Source organism: Marmota marmota, unplaced genomic scaffold (assembly GCF_001458135.2).
Source record: "Marmota marmota marmota unplaced genomic scaffold, marMar, whole genome shotgun sequence".
Taxonomy (NCBI): Eukaryota; Metazoa; Chordata; class Mammalia; order Rodentia; family Sciuridae; genus Marmota; species Marmota marmota.
The window spans coordinates 496,183-520,611 of record NW_026000253.1 but is presented as its reverse complement, the minus strand read 5'-3'; the positions used below and the strand labels follow the sequence as shown (position 1 = coordinate 520,611).

The following is a 24,429-nucleotide window of genomic DNA, read 5'->3' as shown; positions in this document are numbered from 1 at the left end:
CAGAAGTAAAGGAGGGACATGGAACTATTTTTCTTTTTCTCAAAAGTTGCTCTTGTTATTACGTTGCTTTTGTATTAGAGAAACACAGAGAGCAGTTGGGAGGTTGTTGACAGACAAATGAGAGACTCAGTGGTAATGGAGATGGAAAGAAATAGATGGGTATAAGATGTATTTTGAGGTAGAATCAACTGGACTTGGTGAAGGATTTATGAATAGGAGTGTAAGGGGATGGAAACAAGTTTGAGTTGAAGTCAATAGGTTTTTTTTTTTTTGCTTTTCTTATATTATTTAATACAGTCTTCATTTTATTTTAAAAAAATGTTCCCTTTTTTAAATTTTTAATTTTTTATTAGTGTTTTATGGTTATACACAGTAGTTGGTTCATTTCAAGAGACTCATACATGCATGGAAATGTATTTCAGTTGCTGGTCCCCTCTTTCCCTGCTGCCCTCCCCCTCCTTCTCCTTCCTCTACAAGATTTCCTTTTGCTTATCTATTAATTTTTATTTGAATGGTTCTTTATGACTGAGTAGCAGTTTTTGATGTGGTATCAATTTTTGAAATAGGGACGTTGGGGGAAGGATTAGGTTTGGGGACAGGATTGATAATTATGAGTTCTAATGTGAACATGTGGTGTTTGAAGTTTCTCTTACATGTCCAAGTGGAGATGTGGAATAGTCATTGGATTTGTGAGCCTGAAGTTTAGGGCCAACTTTTAGATGCTGTTTTAGGTCATGGATCTCAGTGAGATAACCCAGGGAGATTTTAAAAAAGAAGAGGGCCTGGGATGCTATGAATATCTTTAATGTGGATGCTATAAGAGATTAAAAAGAGAATGGGCTAATAATAAAGTTAGGGATGTAGTTCAGTGGTAGAGTGCCTGCTACATATGCAGGAAATCCTAGATTTTATCCCTAGCATCTACACTTTCTTTTTGCCTCCACAGAGGAAGGGCAGCATTATAAATTCTGCAAGTCTTTTGTCAGTGAAAGGAAAGGGAGGAACCAGGAGACAAATGAGGGAGAAACGAAAGACCATTATAACCAGACCAGGCAGAGATTCACACAAGAGCTTATTTGTCAGAGCTCACAAATAAAGGTCATCTTTCCATAGACGGAGAGAGGCCCCGAAATGTTCTGTCAGCTTCTGTGGGGTAGGAGTAGGGGTTGTAGCTGTGGCGCTATGGGATAGGCTCTGGGGGTGCTAGCTCAAATGTTAAATCAATACCCTATAGTCTGTTCCTCATATAATCTTCTAGTTCCTGGCACAAAGTAGGTGCTCATTAAATATTTTTTAAACAACTAAATTAATGTATAAATTAAAAAAAAAAGAATATCTGGGTTATAGTAGCTGCCCTGCCACAATGCAGCTTTGTGATATCGGGCAGTTAACAAGCTACAATTTTATCATATGTAAATTGGCAACTTAAAAAGTACCTATCTTTTCTGGACAGAATTTAAAGCAATAAAATGTTTACAGCAATTACCACAGAGCTACTCCTGAATTAATCTTAACTTCATTAGCTCCCTGCACTTGGAGTGTCCGTTTATAAAATAGGGGCAATAACTTCTGACTTGCTTCTTTTATAAGGCCATTTCTGAAGCCTGCAGGAGTTAATGTTTGACTCTGTAAGGGGTTATTAATATTCATGTTTTAGTTTGTTTGAAACGACACCATCTGGCTGCTCTCCTCTCGCCTTCCTCGGAGAGGATTATTTAAATGTAAACGTGTCTTTGGTGAAACCCATTACTCCCCGCCGGCAAGCCTAGCTGGACTGACTAATTACACTGGAAACCACACCCCAACACGAAGTCCTTTAGCTCCGGAGTTCCATTGAAAAATACTCGGCCCCCACCCGTTCCTTGCTAGTGGGAGGGAGCATCTTAGCTGTGCACGCTGATTGGCCCCCTGCTGGCCAATCACAACTGTGCTTCCTCCTTGGGCTACAGTTTTCAAAATCTATGGGCCAATTGGAAAGAGCACAGGCCAGGCTGAGATGGACTTGTGCCGGTAAGACACGGACCTCTGTATATTTCCCTCGCCTCTCCTGTTCTGTCCTCAGTCGCGGTGTGAGGTAGGCACCTTTGGGATTGTACTGCCAGCTGGAGTGTCTGACTTTGTCTCCTGACTCCTGCCGGTGGATCCTTGGGCGTCACTCCACCCCCTTGTTACCTGTGCTGGGATATGCAGCGTCCCAGCAACAAAAAGTCTCCTCCCATCACTCAGCAGTCTGACAAACTACTACAAGGTTGGGCAAGGAGTGTGGACAAGGGGGTAAGATGACAAAGCAAGGGAGTCTGGGTCCCAGCTTTTAGATGGAGTGACCAGTATACATGCCTGAACCAGAGTACTTTTTACAAAATATCTTTCACAAGTGAAAGTGTGCAGGATCAATTTCATTTCACAAGTGCTTGTGGGATCAGATGCATTTTTAACTTGGAGAATATTACTTTAAGGATGTCTTTTAAACTACAGGTTGAAGGACATGAAGAGAGGATAGAAACATGCCCTCTCTGTTATACCTTTTATTTCCACTGGCTCTTTTCTATCCTGTCTCCAACACACTTAAGTTCTGGCTTGCCTGCCCACCCCCTGCCCCTTCCACTAAGGTCCATTTAGAATTCTAGAACGTCTGAGGTGGACCCTTAAACCATTACCTCTTAAACTTTAAGTAGTATGCAGATCACCTGGGCATATTGTTAATTTGGGATTTGGAAGGTTTAGCTTGGGGCCTGAGGTTTTAAATTTTAAATTGCTGACAGGTTCCCAGGTGATGCTAATGTTGCACATCCATTGACCACACTTTGAATATGGAAGAAGCTCTGGTCCCATTGCCTGATTTTATTAGGTGAGGAAATTGAGGCCCACGTTGCCCAGTGCCACCCAGCTAGAACTAGACCCTATGCATCCTTCCTAGCCCAGTACTCTTTTCAGCTGACTTTTTTTTTTAACTGGGGAGGGGTGGCCTAACCACAGAGCCATATCCCCAGCCCTTTTTATTTTTTATTTTGTGACAGGTTCTTGCTAAGTTGCTGAGGCTGGCTTTGAACTTGTGATCCTCCTGCCTCAGCCTCAAAGCTGCTGGGATTATAGGTGTGCACCTCTGCACTTGGCCTTTCAGCTGTTTTCATTGAAACCTTGCTGTGTTCTCTCTCCAGTGCCTTGCTGTATGTAACCTGCCTTTACATGTAAAATGAAGCTGCTACTCCTTCCTTGAGACTATTTTGCTCAACTTCACTGCTGCCTTGTGTAGGTTTCAGCACCAGCCCTAGGATGCCCAACACTGTCTCTAACAATTATCAGTGTGTATATAGGGGAGATGGAAAGTCTGAAAAGGGGAAAGGATTCTAATTTTCTTGACCAAGTAAAGCTCAGGATTGTGTTTGTGGTGCAAGTGGAAAATGTCCTTTTATAAAAGAATGTTTTTGGTGGTATTAGTCCTCCCCTCCTCCTCTCTTTACCCTTAATGGCAGGGAAGTTAGTTTATAGGTCATTGTATTTATCTTCAAGTTATTAGAGTTCAGGACAATGAATGTAGCATTTGACCATTATCTGAATATCCTTATTTTCTCTGAGGTTCAGTCTGTAATATCAGCTGAGGTTTTTCTAGCCTGTTGATTCCAGATTTATTCTTTCCCCTGGAAAGATAAAGGTTTCAAAGCATGAGTTTTTGGTCATCCATAAAAAAATGTATAAGGCATGAATAATAATCGTGGTTTTCATAAAGTGTAGTTAAGCGTGGGTGCACCCAATTTTGCTTTATTGTTGCTTGGCTGAGTTTTGAGGGATGAGATGGAAAATAGATTTGGATCCAAGGCAATAGGAGAGTAAGATGCTCTATTTATTACATACCTACCATGTGTGCTTTGTAATACAGATTTATATTTGATCTGTATGCCTCCTCTTTAAGTGGTATTATAGTTGTCTTGTAAATGAGGAATCAGAGATGTTAAGTTAGCTGATGTAGAAGTTATATTGCTCAGACTCCAAAACCTGTGCCAGTTTTACTTCCCATCACTACAGCCTTTAGCTTTTTTGGAATGTTTTTAATGTGATCTGAGAGACTTCATGGTATTTTACAAAGAGCCCTAGAAGGAGCTGAATAATTTATACTGCTTAATAGTTTGTCTTGGGTAATAAGCCACGTAACTTATCTGGGGCTATAAAGTGGAGAGTTGTACCTGCTCTGCTTAATCTCATTGTTTTATTATGTTTAACTGAAATAAAATGTCAAGGCATACTTGTGTTGGCCTTTCCTCACCTACAAAATATTTAATATTCTCCATCCAAAGCAAAACCCAAATCAGCCTTCATCCTTTCTTAGGTTTCCTCCCAAGCTATAGTCTTAACTGCTTCCTTTCTTTTTTAAATTTTTTTTAACTACATGACAGCAGTGGAATGCATTACAATTCTTATTACACATATAGGACATAATTTTTCATATCTCTGTATATAAAGTATGTTCACGCCAATTTATGCCTTTATACATGTACTTATACATGTACTTTTTTTTTTTGCGTTACAATTCTTAATACACATATATACCACAAGTTTTCTATCTCTGTATATAAAGTATTTTTGACACCCAATTCAAGTCTCATACATGTACTTTGTATAAAGATGTCCATCACATTCCACCATCCTTGCTAATCCCTTGCCCCCTCCCTTCCCCTCCCACCCCNCCCTCTTCCCTATCTAGAATTCATCTATTCCTCCCATGCTCTCCCTCCCTACCCCACTATGAGTTAACCTCTTTATATCAGAGAAAACATTTGGCATTTGTTTTTTGCGGGGATTGGCTGACTTCACTTATTAACTGCTTCCTTTCTTAACTGGCTTGGCCCTCACCTAGCATATCAATTTCATTCTAACCAGGCCCCAACATATTCTTTCTTTTCCTATTTTTTTAAGGTACCGAGGATTGAATTCAGGTCTTGCACATGTTGGGCAGGTGTTCTACCACTGAGCTACATCCCTAAGTCCCCCTCCCCTAACATACTCTTTATATTCAGTACTCTGAGACAAGTGAGATGTCACTGAACTCTGCATATTCAACAGCTCTGCTGGGCTTGAGCTTTCTTTGCCTGGAAGTCTACTTGGGAACCTCTTTGTCATTTAAGTCCAGATCAACTGTTATCTCCTCCATGAAGCCTTCCCCATCTCCTGACTTTCCATTACCTATTTATAGTACTGTGTTCGTTCAGGCTGCCATGACAAAATGCACAGACTGAACAGCTTCAACAATAAACATATCAACTAATCACCTCCTACAGGTCCCATCTAATACCATCAAATGGGGGGTGGTTAGAATATCAATATGAATTTTTTGGAGGGGGCAGACAAACATTCAGTCCATAAGAAGTAACTGCCTTTATTAAATCATTTGCTACATTTTTATGCTAATGTTAAGAGTTGTGCATGTAAATACCTCAAGGGTAAATTGCACAATTTATTTCTGTTTGCATCTCTTTCCTAAAGCTACTGTTACATAGTGGTAAGTTTGTTGCATTGCCTTTGGGGGTCTTTCTTAGGAAAGTTTATTTTTTGTTAAATGAACTTGGAAATTGAATGTGGGTGGAATTGCAAGGACATTTGTATCTAAGCAGAAATGGTCTCTTGTGTATCCAAACAATGATTGCTTTTAATAATAATGTATTTACTTGTTTCTCTTTCTCTCTCTCTCTCTCTCTCTCTCTCTCTCTCTCATTATTGAGGACTCACAAACTAAAAGAACCTTTAAGGAGATAAAGTGGGGTCTCATACTGAGATGGGAAAAGGACTCTCCTCTGGGTTATAATGACTGTTAAATTCTTATGAGAAATGATTTTCAATAATTTCACTTCTTCTGCTATCTCATCTTTTGAATTTTTTTTCCTACCAGGTGTCTAGGATTGGATAAGAGTTTCTTCTGATTAAATGCAGCCTCTGAATACTGTCTGCTCTGTCATGCATAATGTGTGTGGACATCGGCTTGTCTTCTCTATTAACTGTTGTGGCCAGGACCCCATGACTTATTAAAGAACATTAAATCTATCAGCTTATCTCCAGACCATATGAGCTACTTTGGACTTGATTGTTTTCAACTCAAAACTCTCATATAATTTATTCCCAGTATTTATAAGCCTGTATGATGGGCGAAGTCATAGGCTGAGTGCCTCCAGAGGATGGGAGACATTATGCTGGGCTTTTTATATAGAGTATCTCATTTAATTTGAACAACGCTTTAGAGGTAGATATGCGTATTTTCATTTTATAGATGAGGTCACTGAAACCCAGGGAGTTTTAAGTAGCTTACCCAAGCTTAATTGTGATCGAACCAAGATTTAATCCCAGATCTAACCAACTTCAAAGTATGTTTTCTCCTCGCGATGCTATAGAGAGACTGAGTTTTTTAAAGAGTTTCCAGAGAATTCTGTGATGTTTCTGGTGAATGGTGATTTAAAGAATCCCTTTCTGATTACAGCCCTGTCTTGTACAAGATGCCACTGCCACTACTACGACAAAGCTCCAAACCTGAAACAAAGAAATTTCAGTCTGGCAAAATTGTGCCCTGTGATCATGACCTCTCCAACAAGGTTAGAACAAGTCATTTTTTTTCTCACATAGTCTTTGTATTAGCTCAGTACTATTTTTACCCCAAATCTTTTAGAATATTTCTGATTAATCTGAGAAAGTGGTGAGGGTTGGAAGCCCTTAAAAGTTGGATAATACCAGCAAGTTAGAACCTGGGGAGAAAGTTCTTTCTCATAAATATATGATTCACATGAAGGCCTCACTCCACAATTTTCAAAACCAAACAATATTCATTTCTCATTAGTGAAGTTGTCTATACTCTTTCTCTGAGAAGTTCTAAGCAACTTGCCAGGAGGCTGTACATCCTGGAAAGAGTATGAAGATTATATCAGCAAATGTGTTACCATGCTTTTTATAGAAACAGGTTGAGCATCACATTTGAAGAATGTGGGTACAGTTTAACTCTGATGTTTTGACCTTTAAGATAGTCTGACATTGTTATTCTGACCCTGATATGTTCTATGTTCATCATCACATATATTCTAATCAGAATTATATTGACACTGATGAACTGTCATCAAGAGAATATTTCCTAGAGCAAACATAATTAGGCCAATTTAATTTTCTTGATTGATTTCTCTCAGTGCACATAAACATTTGCTAATCATTTTCACTTTTCTTATTAAAATGATTTTCACAGAGGGTTCAGTTTTATTCCATGTAAATTTATCAGGAAAGATTTGTTATATTGGTCAAGATTTTGTCTATATCCATTTTTCTTATAGGATATCTGCCATTTTAAGTTTCTTTTGTGGCAGTTATTTCTCCAAACCAAACTTTCTTGGAGCACATTTTTGCAAATCTAAGTTCTATTAGGCTCAGTTTCTACTGTTGTACTGATTATTTCTACCAGTAATACTAAGTAGGAATTGGATAATAGCCTGACATTTTATTTCTCATCTAATTTGTGAGAAAATAATATTTAGTTTTTTTGCTAATAATTTCTACTAAGATTATTTATCATGAATAAGATAAAAGACTAATACTTATTTCTCAGCTTAATCAGTTAGAAAACAAAAGTAGTTTTTCTCAGATCTTCAAGGAATGTTACATTGTGCTGGAATAGTTTGTTGTATCATGAATCCAATTCTTTAAATTTCTGATCACTTACTATGCCATGTACTGATGGTTACTGGCATACCTGGAGAATAGAGCAAATGAGTCAGATCCTAGTGTCCTGTTTCACATTGTAAGAACTGTCTCATATAGGTAGAAGGTAGGGTTGTTCTCAGAGTTTCATAAAGGAAATCTAAGACCTAGGAGACATTAACTAAACAAAAGCTGTTAAGGAATAGAAGAGCCCTGCAGTATGGCTTGCCCTGACTTCTTGCATAGATACCTAGGAAGAAAACCCCCTCTGCTCTAGAATATTCACTCTTCTTCTTCTCCCTTATATTCACTAACAATTATTAAAGATTAATCTGATTAACCAAACTCTTCTTAAAATTATAAATCTTTCCATGTGAGGTTTATAATCATATTGGACAGCATACTTTTTTTGTGGTGCTGGGGATTGAACCCAAGGCCTTGTACATGTGAGGCAAACACTCTACCAACTGAGCTATATCCCCAGCCCCAACAGCATATTTTTATAGGACTGGGGATGTGGCTTAGTGGTCAAGTGCCCCTGAATTCAATTCCTGATAACCCCCCAAATGCTATTTATGTTCATTTATAGTTATATAAATATTTTTGATGGTGCTGGGGATTGAACATATGCACGCTAGGAAAACACCCTACCATTGAGCTACACCCCCAGCCCTTTATACAAACTTAAAAAAAACTGTATTCTCTTTTTTTGATCCTTAAGTACTTAGTCAAGTAGGTTATCATTCTAATTTTACTGATAAGAAATTGAGGCTCAGAGATTAAGTGATTTGTCTATGGTCAGCAGTTAGTAAAGAGCTGATTCTGAATCAGGATTTAGGTATGTACACTATTATCCTTATTAGAAATGTCTTAGATCAGCTACTTTAACATAAATATTTGTTAGATTATTGAACTAAGTTACCAGGAAGCACCAATATTAAAGCAACGACTAGGAGTGGTGGTGGTTAATCTTGGATAGGATATCCATAATTATGAAAAGAGTAAGGGGAAAAATGAGCTTCATCAAGCTATTTCCCCATTTTGAGAGTTACTCTGAAGGTTACCTTGTCTCTTCACAGTCTTGTCTCCATCATCAGTGACAGTTATCTTCTGGGATTCTACTAGCATCTCTGAGGACTGAAATTTTCTTTTGCTGTAGTTTATGCAGCTTATCATATGTATCCCTAGTTACTTGGAAATTCTGGAGTTTTTCTAAGCCTTGAAGATGACCCATAGTCCCTGAAGAGACTGTTCATAATTGGATATGTCATTTACCTCTTCTTTTTCAGAAGGGGGAGAATCACCAAGCAAAAATATCTCCATTTTCACCTCAGGGGATGGTCAAAAAGAGATCAGCTTTTGAAGATCTTACCAATGTGAGTATACTAGTTCAATTCTTTGCTGTGATTTTTGCACAAGCCTTATATAACCTCTTCCTTGAAGGATCTTTCCAGTTACTAGACACTGACCCTCTTTGGAATGGTAAGAGCGGGTTTTATTTGGAATCAATGACCTAATTTCACAAACTGCAGGGGCTCTTCTACTGATACAAACCATTTGGGTCAATTGGTAGGATTCTCTGGGCGTGGCAGATAGTGTGATTAGCAGATATGAAATTGTGGATCACTATGAAAACAATGGGATATTGTGTTTTCCTCAGGTCCAGAGGTGGCTCAGCTGTCTTCCTAGGCTCTGGAGATAAGTATTTTGGTGTAATCATTGTATTCTATGGTAGTATTTATCGATTCAAGCACTATGGATATTTTGGGCAGGACAATTTTTTTTATTGTTTAGGCTGGACCTCAACCAGCGTATCTGTCTCCCAGATATTATATTCCAGCATCATCCCAGTCATAGTGACAATCAAAAATACCTCCTGAATCCACAGAACCATTGAGAACCAAAGTTCAAAGATCTGGTCTTCAACTATGAAAATCTAGAATCTCAATTTTTATTTGAATTCTTGAGTATACCTCCAAGTCACCTACCTTCTGGTATTATTAAGGTACCAGCAAAAATAATGATTAATAGGCTATTGTTAGTTGAATATAAAATCAGGACAAATGATAGTCTTTGGTCATAGAAAATAGTAATAACTGATGCCTACTGAATGCTTACTATGTGCTTATTAGGCAATAATTTAAGTACTTTTTTCCTATATCCACTTACTTAAACCTTGTATAACTCTATGAGGTAGATACTGTAATTATCTCTATTTTACAGATGAGGACTTTATCATTATTGACATTGAAGTCTATTTCATCCAGGCTGTAGAGAAACCTGGTGAACTATTCTTGCCTCTTATAATAGAGTGCTTCTGTGGCTGCCAAAATACCTGTATCTACCAGGTGATGCTTTAACTCACTGGGCAAGACAGGATAAGCTTTAGCAAGGTTCTTTTCTTTGGATCCCTGCTATTTAGAATCAGTGTGACCACCTTTCTACTAATGCAGTGTCTTTTCTCTGCAGATTTCAGCATGTATGTTAGCTTTCCGTGTAATTTCAGATTTGCTATCAGTTGGTAGAAAGAGCTCCCTTACATACATATACCTATAATTTAGGTTCTTTCATGGCTTATTTAAACACACATCTAGAAACTTGATTGAAATAAGGTAGCCACAGATGCAGTCCATCTTTTTTGTAACTTTCGTTTACCTGCAGAGCCCATGGAGGAATGCAGTGGAACTGTCCAAGGTGTCTTTGTCCATTTAGGCTACTATAACAAAATACCTTAAGCTGGGTAACCTGTTGTTTATACAACAAAAATTTATTGCTCACAGTTTTAGAGACTGGGAAATCCAAACTCAGGGTGCTGGTGAATTTGTTATCTGGTAAAGTATTCATTTTTCATGATCGATGTTTTCTAGCTCTGTCCTCACAAGCCAGTGGGGAAATCAAGCTTCTTTAGGCCTCTTTTATAAGGATACTAGTCCCATTCATGAGAGCTCTCCTCTCATGACTTAATCACTGCCCAAAAGGCCCCATCTCCTAATATTACCACATTGGGGATTAGGTTTCAACATATGAGTTGAGGTGCAGACACAGCTATTCAGATCATAGTAGTCTCAAAGCATGTGAGAGACCAACATTCTTGCCAAGTCTCTGTCCTTTTTCCCATGATGTTTATTTCACCATTCAGAAATAACAGACACAAACGAATTGTACCAATAATAGGAAATACATGTAGATATGCAGGACTTCCTTATAGGGGGCAGAAAGTGGGGAACAGGGCATCCCAAAGCAGCATCTCTGCCTGTAGCTTTCCAGAAGCTCAGTAAGCCCATTTCTCTTCTATCATGTGCCACCACACCTGGCTAAAGTTCTAAAGATTGTTTTGGTCACCTTGAATGATCTTTGGTGCTTTCCACAGAAAGTTCCACCAATATAATGTACCTAAGCTATTCCTAGGGTCTAGAGTCTACAGATGTCTGAACTTATCAATTTTAGGTTTGAGGGCTGTGAGTTTTAGGGATTCCCTATCTGGTAATTTGCTTCTTCCTTTCAATAGTACTAGATTTCCATGTCCCTATCTCTGTCATCTTTTCAACATTTGCTATAGTCAGGTCCTGGCCTGACAACTAGAATTGATCTGTTTTGATTCTTTAATAAACTGAGTTTTTCTTTCCATCTCCTTTATCATTTTTAGCATGGGAAGAATTTTTGATACGTTAGAACTGGTGCTAAGCTAGTAGACAAGGAGATGGGGCCTATATCTATAAACCATTTGCCTAAATGGTTTTGTGACAATAGGATTTTCATCTCTATTCTCTCGTTTCATATTATGAAGAAGTATAGGTAAAGGTCCCCTTAAGCTTAGGTCTGAAAGTAACAATGCTTTGAATCTGCACATATGGCAGATAGAAGGGTTCCACCTTGGGGGTTAGGGTCTCCACCTCTCTTCTGCCAAAAATGCACCTACTGTCTCATTCTGAATCTTGATTGCACATATGAGTACTTTGTAAAACTCTAGGTGAAATTAAATGAAAACTCCCCTCTTCAAAAAAAGAGCAGTCCTCATTTTGTATTTGTCAGTGGGAAATGAAGCCAGAGGTGGATAACCTGAGGTATTAAGAAAGAATTTCCTACTGATTTGTAGTTGCTTATTATGATCTAATCATACAGAAGCACTCTTTTTTTCTACTGTTCATTTGGAAATAAATTTAAATTTACAGTGTTGTAGAAATAAAAAAATAGTGCAACAAACATCCCTATACATTATCCTATACACTCTAGGACTTCCTCGTAGGAGGCAGAGAGTGGGGAACAAGGCCCTTTATCCCTAATGACTTAAGTCTTTATTTCCTAAGAATAGGTAAATTGTCTTATACAACCACAGAACAGTTATCAATTCATATTGATAAATTTATATTCATATTGAATAGCACTATAGTTATACATTTACATGATACAGCACTTTTATGTAATCAGTCATCCATATTCCAGTTTTGTCAGTTGGCCTATAAATATCCTTGATGACATTTTCCCCCTCCAGTAAAGGATCCAGTCTAGGATCACATATTACATTACTTTGTGTTTTTAGCCTCTTATCTGGGACATTTCCATAGCCTTGTTCTTTAATAATATTACCACTTATGAAAGATACAGTCACACCCAACTCCCCTCTTCAAAAAAAGAGCAGTCCTCATTTTGTATTTGTCAGATTATTTTTCTTGTGATTAGATTGATGTTATACATTGTTGGCTAAAATGTTGTGCAGGTGATGTACTGTCCTCGTAGAATCACATCTTAAGCACATGCTGCCTATTGGCCTTTCATTGGTAATGTTATTTATTTATTTATTTATTTATTTTTGTGGTATTGGGAATTGGACCCAGGGGTGCTCTACCAATTGAGCTACATCCCAAGCCCCCTTTTTTTTTATTTGAGATAGGGTCTTTCTACATTGCTGAGGTTGGCCTCAAACTTGTAATTCCCCTGCCTTATACTTCCGGGTAGCTGCAATTCTAGGCATGTGCTACTGTGACCAGCTGCTAATGTTATTTTGATCACCTGGTTAAGCTGTTGCCTGATTTCTCCCCTGCATAATTATTGTTTATTTTTTTCCTCTTGCAACTAATAAGTAGTCTGTAGGACATATTCTTAAGAGCTTGCAAATAATCTGCTCTTCATCAAAATGTCCCCTAGGTGGGACACCATCCTTGATGATTTCTGCCTAAATTAATCTTTATTATGATTTTTCTTACTCCAGCACTCACTCCTCATTTACCAGTCTTTCCCTGGCATTCTGCTACAAGCTTGAGCCTTCCCTTCTCCCCTGTAATTATTGGTGTGGGCTCATCAATTCCTGTTGTTTTCAGTGGTTCATTGTTCACTATACTTTATTTTAGTGCTCAAATTGTTTTAGAGTTTTCCAGTAGGAGTCCTTGCAATTTTATTACTCTGTCCTTGTGACATGCTTTCAATATTTTTTGAGCATTTTCTTTCTAACATAAACAAGATGTTCCAAGCTCATCTTACTCCAACTCTGTCCCCAGCCCTATAGCAAACCATTTCTCCAAAGAGTTCTGGTTTCTCTCAATGGAAGTGGTATTAGATACCAAGGTCTCAGTACTACGTGTTACTGGGATATTTGCTTTTTCTGCTCTTCCAGAAGACAGAGGTAAGAAATTTCTGTACACATGTTATGGTTTGGATATATGGTGTCCCCTAAAAGCTCATTGTGAGACAATGCAAGGAAGTTTATAGGTAAAATGATTGAGTTATGAGAGCTTTAACTTAATCAGTGCATTAATCTACTGATATGGATTAATTGGGCTGTAACTATAGGCAAGAAAGGTGTAGGTAGAGGAGGTAGGTCACTGGGGGCATGCCTTTGGGGGTTATAGTTTGTCCCTGGTGAGCAGAGCTTTCTATCTGCTTCCTGATTGTCATGTCCTGAGCTGCTCTTCTCTTCCACACCTTTCTGCCATGATGTTCTGCCTTACCTTGGGCCCAGAGTAACACAATGAAACTTTTGTGGAACTGAGGAGACCTCTGAAAATATGGGCTGTAAATTAACTTTTCCTTCTATTTGTTATTCTTGTCAGGTCTTTTGGTCACAGAGGTGAAAAAACTGAAATAACACACAAACCCACAAATAAGTGTATTTAAGCACATGTATAGCTATATATATATATATATATATATATATATATATATATATATATATATATATNATATATATACAGATATACATCCAATATACGGACACATACTTACTTTGAGAATTCATGAATTTTCACAACTCTAATTCTAATACACAGATTTTTGTATTCCCTGATTCATATTTGTATATTCCTTCTTTTACAGTAACCTGAGTTTCTAAGAATATCAACATGTTTAATCAATACTGTAATATAACCAAGAGTTTCAACATTATTTCATTTATACCTCTGTAATAAAGATAGCCCACTGAAAAGTTTCAGATTTATTTGTTATATCCATTCTCCACAAACCATCCTGACTGAGAATATATACTTTGAGGGTATATAATTGAATTGTTTTTTTCTTGACTTTGGTTTTCTCTTCCTTTTTCCTTTAATGTGATTATAGTATTTATTCAAATTAAGTTCATTTATTTCATTTCAAAACTGTAATTTTTAAGTTTATTTTTCCTGACATTATTCGTAATTCCATAATTTTTCATATTGTTTAATAGAGTTTGTCAGGATTAGAGTCTGGTCAAACTCTTGTGAATCCCATGTTAAATAAACGTCACTAAATGAGACAGGATAGTTTTATCACAGGTAGTGTTGTGTTAGAGGTCTATCCCCCCAAATTCGTTGGTCTTGGCATATCCAGACAGAAAAGCCAGTCATATTCCATTTTTCTCCTTTGAACATCTTTTCAGGTCAAAGTAGAATGTGATATTAACAAAAATTCTTTTCAGTTATTTGCCAGTCAGTATGCCTGGCATGGTGATCAAAATTATATCTCATATTCCATGGAATAGCAGCATTTAGGGTTCTACTTAGCTAATATATACTAGTACTTTATACTGATTTTTTTTTCTGCTGGCTTCCACTGTTATCGGTTGTAAGATATTTGGATTATCACTCCTGGGAACACACAGTTGTTCAGGATGGAGATGTGGGTCCAGACTTTCTTATAAGAATCACTTATTGGGTAAGTCGTGGTTCTCTTCAATTTCTGGTCTGCTCCTCCCATTTTTTATAGGCTTCTCAAAGTCAACCTGCACAGTCCAAGAAGGAAGCCAATAAGGAGATTGTAAAAGATGTTTTCAAGAATATAAGCAAGAATAGGTGTGTTTACGGATCTGCTAAACACAAGGAGATGAAAATGAAAAGGTAAGAGGTGACTCAGATGGTATTGTTTTTGATGGTAAAGAAAAGTGTGTGACATCCTTTTGTCTTCCCTAAGAACATGTTTAGTGAGCCACAGTGGTGACTAGCACATTTACCCTGAATGCTGAAGAGTTACAGGCCACTTCTCTCTCCTCTTTCATGGTGTGTGTGCTTTTGAAAGATCCATTGTTGTTATTGAGAATTTTCCAAAAGACCTTATGTTAATCTTTTCTCTATTTTGGTAATTCAGTCTCTGTTTGAGCTGGTCTGTGCAAGGGAGTGTGGAGGCAACTTAACATTTCAAGGGACTCTCAGCATGTGACTGATAGTTCACCAGTTATCTCATCAGAAGCTTTGCCCCTTGTCACTTAAGAGGAATTACTATCTCCATGGGCCAAATCCATGTGTCTTCCAACTGTTACAGATAACTGTTTACATGCTGGACAAGCAGAGATGAGCATTGCCCATCTAAGATGGGAAAAATAATTTGCTTCTGAGAAAACTTTTCTTTGTGGTGCTGGGGATCAAACCCAGGGCCTTATGAATGCTAAGCAACACTCCAAAACTGAGCCATATCCCCAGCCCACTCTTACTGGAAAAAGACTTAGAAAGTAGAGAGTGACACCTTTCTGTATTCTCTCTTTATTCTAGTGGGAATTACTTCTTTAGAATTTCTTATTCCAATCTGCATTTGAATAGATTAGGTAAATGACTATGCAGGGCTATGCATAGGTTCCTGTGAGTAGGACATAAAGGTTGGGAGCTGAGTGTGGTGGTGCACAGCTGTAATCTAGAGACTTAAGAGGCTGAGACAGTAGAATCTCAAGTTCAAGGTCAGTCTTAGCACTTAGTGAGGGCCTAAGCAACTTAGCAAGACCCTGCCTCAAAATAAAATATAAAAAGGGCTTGGGGATATGGCTCAATGATAAAGTACACCTCTGAGTTCAATCCCTAGTACTCTACAAAAAACAAAAAAGAAAAGGTTAGGAACTCCAGAAAATTAACCTGCTGTGTGCATAGAACTCTTTGCTAATTGCCCAGCAGAAAGAAATCAAACCAGAAAATTAGCATTTATACCTACTTGGTTTCCTGCTGAAATGTAATTCTGAGGTTGGGTTTACATGTATATTTGACCTGATGCTGGCTCTTAATTGGATATTTGATTTATTTTTAGTTAATCTTTGTTGTTGGTTAGGGGTCTAACTTCATTATTTTGCATGGAGATATTTACTTTACCCAGTCTTGAGAAGATTAATCTTTTTCCTCTTGTATTGGCATACTTGTCAAAACAATTCAATATAAATATAAGGGTTTATATCTGGACTCTCAGTTTTATTCCACTGACCTATATGTCTGTCATTACCTATCATTATGCCAGTACCACACTGTCTGGATAACTGTACCTTTGTAGTACATTTTGAAATTGGGGATTGTGAATCCTGTGTTATGGCTTGGATCTGAAATGTCCCCCCAGAAGCTTGTGTGTTGAAAGCATAATTCTCAGTGCAACAAGGTTCAGAGATGGAGCTATTAGGATATGATTAGGGCTCTGATCTTATCACTAGATTAATCTATTGATAGCTGAATGGGCTATTGAATGGTAACTATAGGCAGGTGGGGTGTGGCTGGAGGAACTAGGTTGGGGGTGCAGATTTGGACTATATATGTCCTTAGCCCCTTCCTCTCTCTCTCTCCTCCCAGGCTGCCATAAGCTGAGCAGCTTTCATCTACAATGCCCTTCTTTCATGATGTTCTGCCTCACCTCATACCCAGAGTGATAGAGTCACCTAACATCGACTGAACTTCTGAAGCTGTGAACCCAAAATAAAACTTTTCCTTCTCCAAGTTGTTCTTGTCAGGTATTTTGGTCACAATGACGAAAAACTGACTAACACATCCTCCAAACCTTTTTCTTTTTAAAGATTGTTTTCACCATTCTGAGTGCCTAGCAATTCCACATAAATTTTAGGTTCAGCCTGTCAAATTCTACAAATAAGTCAGCTAGGATTCTTGTAGAAATTGCCTTATATCTGTAAATCAACTTGGCAAATACTGCCATCTTAACAATTCTAAGTCTTCTAATCCATGAACATATAATGTCTTTCTATTTATCTAGATCTTTATTCCAACATTTTAAATAGTTTTCAGAGTGTAAGTTTTACATGTGTTTTATTAAATTTGTTTCTAGCATTTCATTATTATTGATATTACCATAATTGGATTTTTTCCTTTAATTTCATTTTCAGACAGATCATTACAAGTATGGTGACGCACAGATTATTGATTAAATTATTTATTCTAATAGTTTTTTTTTTTTTTGTGTGTGTGTGTGTGTGTGTGTGTGTGGAGGAGTTCCTTAGGCTTTTCTCTATATAAAATCATTGTCATTTGCTGACACAGACAATTTTACTTATTCATTTCCAATAGGGATGTCTTTGTGTAGAATTTTGTTGCCTCATTTATTAAAAAAAAATTTGGAGCCAGCTATGGTGGTGCACACCTATAATCCCAATGGTTCAGAACACTGAGGCAGGAAGATTGCAAGTTCAAAGCCAGCCTCAGCAGCTTGGTGAGGCCCTAAGCAACTTAGTGAGATCCTGTATCTAAATAAAAAATAAAAAGGGCTGGGAATGTAGTTCAATGGTTAAGTGCCTCTGGGTTCAATCCTGGGTATAAAAAAATGGTACTGGGAATTTAACCCAGGGGTACTTTACCAATGAAGAATATCCCTAACTCTATTTATTTATTTATATTTTGTGATAGGGTCTCTTTAAGTTGCTTAGAGTCTCATTAAAATGTTAAGGCTGGCCTTGAACTTGTGATCCTCCTATCTGACCACCAAAGTCACTGGGATTACAGGTGTGTGCCACTGCTCCCAGCTTTCTTGCCTTATTGCCCTAGTTAGAACCTTTGGTACAGTGCTGAATAAAAGAGTGTCAGAGTTGGGCCTCCTTATCTTTTTCCTCATCATGGGGGGGGAGATATTGTATCACCATTAACCATGATGTTATCTTTTGTATTTTTTTGTATATGCCTTTATTAGTTTATGGAATTTCCTTCCTAATCCTAGTTTGTTGGGTGCTTTTTATTATGAAAGGCTGGGATTTTGTCATGATTTTTCTTAATGTAATGATAATGATCAATTTTTTTTTATTCCATTGGTGTATTATAGTACATGAATTGAATTTTGGATGTTAAACTAAGCTTGTATTCCTGGGTTAAGTCCTACTGGATTAAGGTTTCTTAACCCTTTATACATTGCTGGGTTTGACTTGTTAGTATTTTGTTGTGGATTTCTACATCTCTAGTCATAAGAGGTATTGATCTTTAGTTTTCTTGTGATATCTTTGTGGTTTAGGGTATCTTCATGAAGAACTGGTATTAATTCTTTAAATATTTTATAGAATTCACCATTGAAGCCATCTATTCCTGGAGTTTTCTTTGAGGATAGGTTTTTGATTATTATTCAGTGTTTTTACTTATTACAGGTCTATTCAGATTTTTAAATTTCTTCCTTAATAGGATTTGGTAGTTTGCATCTTCCTAGGAATTTGTCCATTTCATCTAAATTATCTAACTTATTGGCATGAAATTATTTATATCATTTCTGTAAGTGTTTTAAGCATATTAATTTGTCAGATAGTCACAACAAGTCTATGAGGGGGACATTATTATGATCCCCATTTTATAGGTGGAAAAACTGAAATACAGAGAGTTAAACTTGCCCAGTGTAACCCAGGTCATAAGTGGAGGAGCCAGGATTTGAATTCAGGCAATCTGTTTCCAATAAGCATGGATATTCCTATCATAGCTAGACTATTTGAATATTGCCTCTAAAAGTTCTCATTAGGAAGGACCTGGAACCTGTCTTGTCTGGTAAAACTTTTGAGGCAATTTTATTTAAATTGCTCAATTAATTTTTACAATACAGTGTTTTTAAATTACATTTCTGGAGTTCTATAGCTATTACCACTATCTGATTTTGTTTTTTATTACCATCAAAAATACCCCAACCCTATTAAGAGTCCCTTTCCTTTTCCAGTCCCCCTCTCCAACTCCTCCTGATCCCAGCCTCAGTAACCATTAATCTACTTTCTGTTATTGATATATATTTATGGATGTATTTATTCTGAATATTTCATATAAGTGGAGTTATATGAGATCTAATCTTTAGAGGCAGATATTCCCCCTGCTCAGAGATTTTATTTACCTTTAATTATCACTCTTTTTTATTCTGATTTCTAGTCTTCCAGTGATTTGGTCACACTAGGTTAGGCACTCTAATTGGTCATAAAATGCTATTCAGAACAAAGCTTTGCACTGACACATGTGACAAATTTCTATTTTGGTCTCTTTTTATTACTTTCATTGGGAAAGTGTCTTTTGAATAACCCAAGGTGAAGGGAATGTGATTAGATCCCACCAAAATTAATTACAACCCTGCCTCTCTCATTAGCCTCCAAACAATATTAATTTGAGCCTGTGTTTTACCAGATGTTCGGTGCTAATAGACAAAGACAAATAATTGCAGCTGGTGAGGAAGACTGATACATAAGCAGATAACTCATACAATGTGATAAGTATTATAACAAAAGTCGTTGTATAAAATAAAAGTAATAAATCATATGAGAGACAGCATAAAATGGATTTCAGGGGGAAATTGTAAAAAAGTGTAGGGACCTAGGCATAGAAACTATATAGTATGCTGCTTACTTGATTTAATATGGTTCCCATTATTTTTTACCCTCTACTTTGTCTCTTGGGATTGAAGCCCTTTCTTCTTCCAGACCTTAATTCATGTAGCAACAAAATGAGATGGTAGGTGAGGACTGCAAGAACTATATTCTTCTTACTCAGACATTGTTTGCTTTGCAGGTATAAGTTGGAAATCTCACCAGTAACAGCTTCTACCACCTCAGTGCTAAATATTATGGAGAAAACACTCATTGTAGACATATCCTCCAACTTCAAAACACCAGCTACCGAAGAGGCATCCCTCATCAATAAGTCATTAGTTTTAAAAGAGGAAACAACTACTGAGGAGACAAACATCAACAAGATGTCAATGAAGAAGTGCAGAAATCATGAGGAGATGCCTCTATTAAAGCAGTCACTATCCTTGCAGGAGCAGACTGACAGTGATGATGAGTTTGTTATAGAGACAGTGACTTTGGGGAAGAAGCATAAAGTTGAAGAGACTGCCATCAGTGAGAAGACATTATCCTTAAAGAAGAAGACATGCACACATCAGGGGAAGAAGTCTTATTGGGAGGAGTTGTGGACTTCCCAGGACAACAATGATGATGACAAAGTTTTTGATATGGAGCCAATAAGTTTTCGGAAGAAACCTAAAACTGAGAAGTCATCTCCCACTAAGAAGCAATTAACCCTAAAGAAGCAGCAGCATGCCACAAAGGGGAGGATCTCCAATGTGATGAAGCCACTAGTTTTGCAGAAGGTCACTTCTGAAGAGAAGTCACTCTCTAAGGAGCCACTGTCCTTTAAGAGAAAGTCTGCTTCTGAGAAGGTGTCTGTTTTTTGGAAGTCATCTACACTGCAAGAAAAGCCTGCCACCGAACAAGAGGTGTCCATCTCGAAGACATCATTGACCTTGTGGGAGAAGATAGACTTGGAAGAAGAGTCCTTCTTCAAGGAGTCATCAACTTTTAAGGAGAAGCCTACCACTGAGGAGACTTTTTCAAACAGGAAATGCATTACTCAAGGGAAGATATCATATTCGAAGAAACCATTAGTACTGCAGAAGGTCACCTCTGGAGAGAAGTCACTCATCACAAAGCCATCGCCCTTTAGAAAGATGCCTACCACTGAACAGGAGTCTCTCTCCTGGGAGTCATCTACGCTGCAGGAGAAGCACACGACTCAAGAGGTGGTGGGATTCTTGAAGAAGCCACGGCCATTGCAGGAGAATAGGAACCATGAAGATAAATCTTTTATGGAGCTAGTTTCTTATAAGAAGAAGCATATTATTAAGCAGACAACATACACAAAGAAGCCATCACCTTTGAATAAGAAGTTTAATACTCAGGGGGTGATCTCCTGCTTGAAGCCTCAGACAGTAACCTTGGGGAGGAAGTCACTCACTAAGGAGCCATTGACTCCCCAAAAGTCTCCCACTAAGGAGGAATCACTTCTTGAGGAAGCTGTGGGTTTTCCAAAGGAACATACCATTGAGAAAGCAACCCTTTCCAAAAATCCTTTGTCTTTAAAGAAGCAGCAGCCCACCACTCAAGGGACAGTGTCCCACATGAAGAAGCCACTAGTATTGCAAATGGTTACTTCTGAAGAGAAGTCTCTGGTTAAGGAGCCATTGTCCTTTAAAGAAGAAAATGTGTCTTTAGAGAAAAAAAAGGGTACCACTTACTCAGTGCCCTTCTGGAAAGAACTGTCAGACTGGCAGGATATAATTGATAAAGAAAGTAATTCCTTCTATGTGAAGCCAGTGTCACTTAGGAAGAAGCCTACAGCTGAAGAGATAGTCCTTTCTAAGATACCATTGTCTTTAAAAAAGAAGGAAACCACTCATGGGAAGGTGTTCCTGGTAAAGAATCCATTGGTCTTGCAGAAGACCACATCTGAAAAGTCATCACTCTATAAGAAGCTGTTGCCTTTAAAGAAGAAGCCTACAACTGAAGAGAAGTTCTCCCAGGAGCCATCTTCACTGAAAAAGAAGCATACCACTCAGCAGGAAGTGTCCTTCTTAAAGCAACCATCATTCTTTCAGGAGATCACCACTGAAGAAAAATCAGATAGTAAGGATCCAGCAACTTTGAAGGAGAAGCTTATCACTGAGAAGAAATTCCTCTTTCAGGAGCCACATTCTTTGCATTTTAAGCCTACCAGTGAAGATGAGTCCCTTTTTCAGAAAGCTTTGGTTTTGCAAGAGAAGACCAGTACCAAAGAAGACTCCCCAGAGAAGCTGTTGGCTTTGCAGGAAAAAAGCATCAGTGAAGAGAAGTCCCTTTTCAATAAGCTCTCCAATTTGGAGAAAGAGCCCTCCACTGAGGAAGTACCAAGCATAGAGGGGCAATTATCTTTAATGAAGCTTGATGCTCAGGGGCAGTTGGCTTTGCATGAGAACATTACTAGTGATGAGAAGTTCATTATTAATCAGCCAATGATCTTGCAGGAGTTTCTGAACATAGAGAAAGAGATCCTCTTGGAGGAGCCCTTGGTCATACAGGAGAATCCCAGCATTGAGAAGGAGACTGTACTCAAGAAGCCATTGATCTTGCCGAGGAATTCCACCATTAAGAAGCAGAATACCATGGACACAGGAGCTCACTTCAAGGAAGCTTTGGCTTTCCACGAGAAACCCAGCATCGAGGAGCAACAGAAACCCACAGTTGGTGGGGGAGGCCTTTTCATGGAACCATTGGCCTTGCAGGAGAATCCCAGTGCTGAGATGGAGGCTACCCTGAAAGAGCTCTGGGCCTTGCAGGAGAAGCTCAACATTCAGAAGGTGACCATACCTGAAGAGACATTAGTCATTCAGGAGAAGTCCAACGTGGAGAAAGAGCCATTAGCCATGCAGGAGAAAACTACCACAAAGGAGATATTCCTTTTCAAGGAGATATTAGACTTGGATGAGAAACCCATCACTGGGAAGGAGTTCTCCTTTAAAGATCCTTTGGCTTTGGAAGAAAATCCTACTCACAAGGAAGACACTTTTTCCAAAACATTCTTGACCCTTGATATTAAGAACGACCCATGTGTATCTAGCACTACCCTTGAATCCAGTACAGACAAATCCAGTGCTGCCAACATGTGCAATGCACAGTACAGTACCACCAGCCAGTCCAGTGAATGTGAACCTGATTCCAAAGGACCTTTTTCATCTCAGAGTGAGAGCATAGAAAAGGAGGTATTTATCTTTCTTCTTAAATTCGATGATGTGTTCTCTGTATTTTTGTAGCTCCTAGAAAAGAGATTTTTGTTGAATTTGCTGCTGGGGAGATTGAAACAGAGCCTTGCATATGCAAAGAATGTGTTCTGCAAGGAGCTATACCCATAGCCCCAAAGAGGTTTCTTCTTATTTGCTTTCCTAAGGAATTGAACTGTATGTAGTAATTTATAGGAGCACCTTCTACTTCGGGAGAGGGGGATATTTTGGGAGTTTACTTCTAGTTTTATTTAATGATAGGTGATGCAGAATCACCTTATTTTTCATAGCTTGAAGTTACTAGGCTCTTTGATATTTTTCTTTTGTTGCTGGCCCTATAGCTAGAATATTTTGTTTTGTACCAGGGATTGAACACAGGGGCACTTAACAACTGAGCCATATTCCCAGCCCTTTATACATATATATTTTAAATTTAAGACAGGGTCTCAACAAGTTGCTCAGGACCTCGCTAAATTGTTGAGGCTGGCTTTGAACTCATAATTCTCCTGCCTCAGTCTCCAAGCTACTGGGATTACAGGCATGTGCCACCACGGCCTTGTAGAATATCTTGACTTCTGATTGTCATAGTGATAGACCTAGGCAATCAGAAAGTATTTAAATCCAAAAGCATCTGGAATATTGTCCTATATATTTGGACTTTGCAATAGTGTTTAGCCAATTTCATTCAGGAAATTACCTTTCTTAGTAATTTTAATCAGCATTACAGTGGACTTCAGTCAAATATGAGCAGAATTCACAGGGACATATCCCAAGGAAGGTGGTCTCCATGTTGTAAAGTAGAAGAATGAAGCGATGAGATTTAGCATCCAGTAGGAGAAATAACCCTCATATGGGCAAAACATTCTGGGAAAATATGTAGAAGGAAGGAAAAGGCTACTAAGAATAATTGGCCATAAAAGGAACTTAAGAAGGCAGGTGATATAGCTAAAATAATAAAATAAGATGCCTTTATTAGAGAATTGAGTATTCTTGTAAAAAGCATACCCTGTTCCTAGGGCATGATATTCGTATATTAGGCATTTCTGGATCACTGGACAGTATGAGTATTAGGGGGCCAAGAGGTTCTCTGTTATAGCCCAGGATACATGAGGCTTGAGGAACTTAGCATAAGAAGTCAGTGGGGAGAAAGGAGTCATCCTTGATGTGTATGAGCTAAGATTTTCTTGGACTTTCTCTTCTTCTTCCAATATATCCTTTTGGTGATTTCTAAATAGATGACCATACCAGAAGATATTGACAAGGACCACAGCGATCCATGTTTCAATTCAATATATGCCAAGGATATTTTCAGTTACTTGAAAAAGAGAGAGGTATGTAGGTATCTGGGGGTGGGCAATGATTTCTAGTCCTCATTTCCTCCTTTAGCCTACAAGTTGACAGGGAAGGGAATAATAATGATGAAAACAACAATAATAGCAACTAGTATCTATTGGTAGCTTACTATGAGTTGGAAACTGTGTTTAGAGATTTATAGACATTATCTTGTTTAATTCTCCCATTAATTTCATGATAGATGGTATTACTATCTCCCTTTTACATTTA

General features: G+C 38.0%; 1 protein-coding gene across 1 annotated transcript in view; it reads left to right on the top strand.

Moving 5' to 3' along the window:
* Positions 1-1,895: 1,895 nt before the first annotated feature.
* Ccnb3 (cyclin B3) overlaps positions 1,896-24,429 on the top strand; it is a 42,159-nt gene continuing 19,625 nt past the window's right edge. The window contains exons 1-6 of the mRNA XM_048796617.1: positions 1,896-2,074; positions 6,464-6,575; positions 8,952-9,038; positions 14,839-14,969; positions 19,842-22,848; positions 24,102-24,197. Of these exons, the coding sequence (XP_048652574.1) occupies positions 1,962-2,074; positions 6,464-6,575; positions 8,952-9,038; positions 14,839-14,969; positions 19,842-22,848; positions 24,102-24,197 (3,546 nt within the window). The 5' untranslated portion in view covers positions 1,896-1,961. The remainder of the gene's footprint in view (positions 2,075-6,463; positions 6,576-8,951; positions 9,039-14,838; positions 14,970-19,841; positions 22,849-24,101; positions 24,198-24,429) is intronic.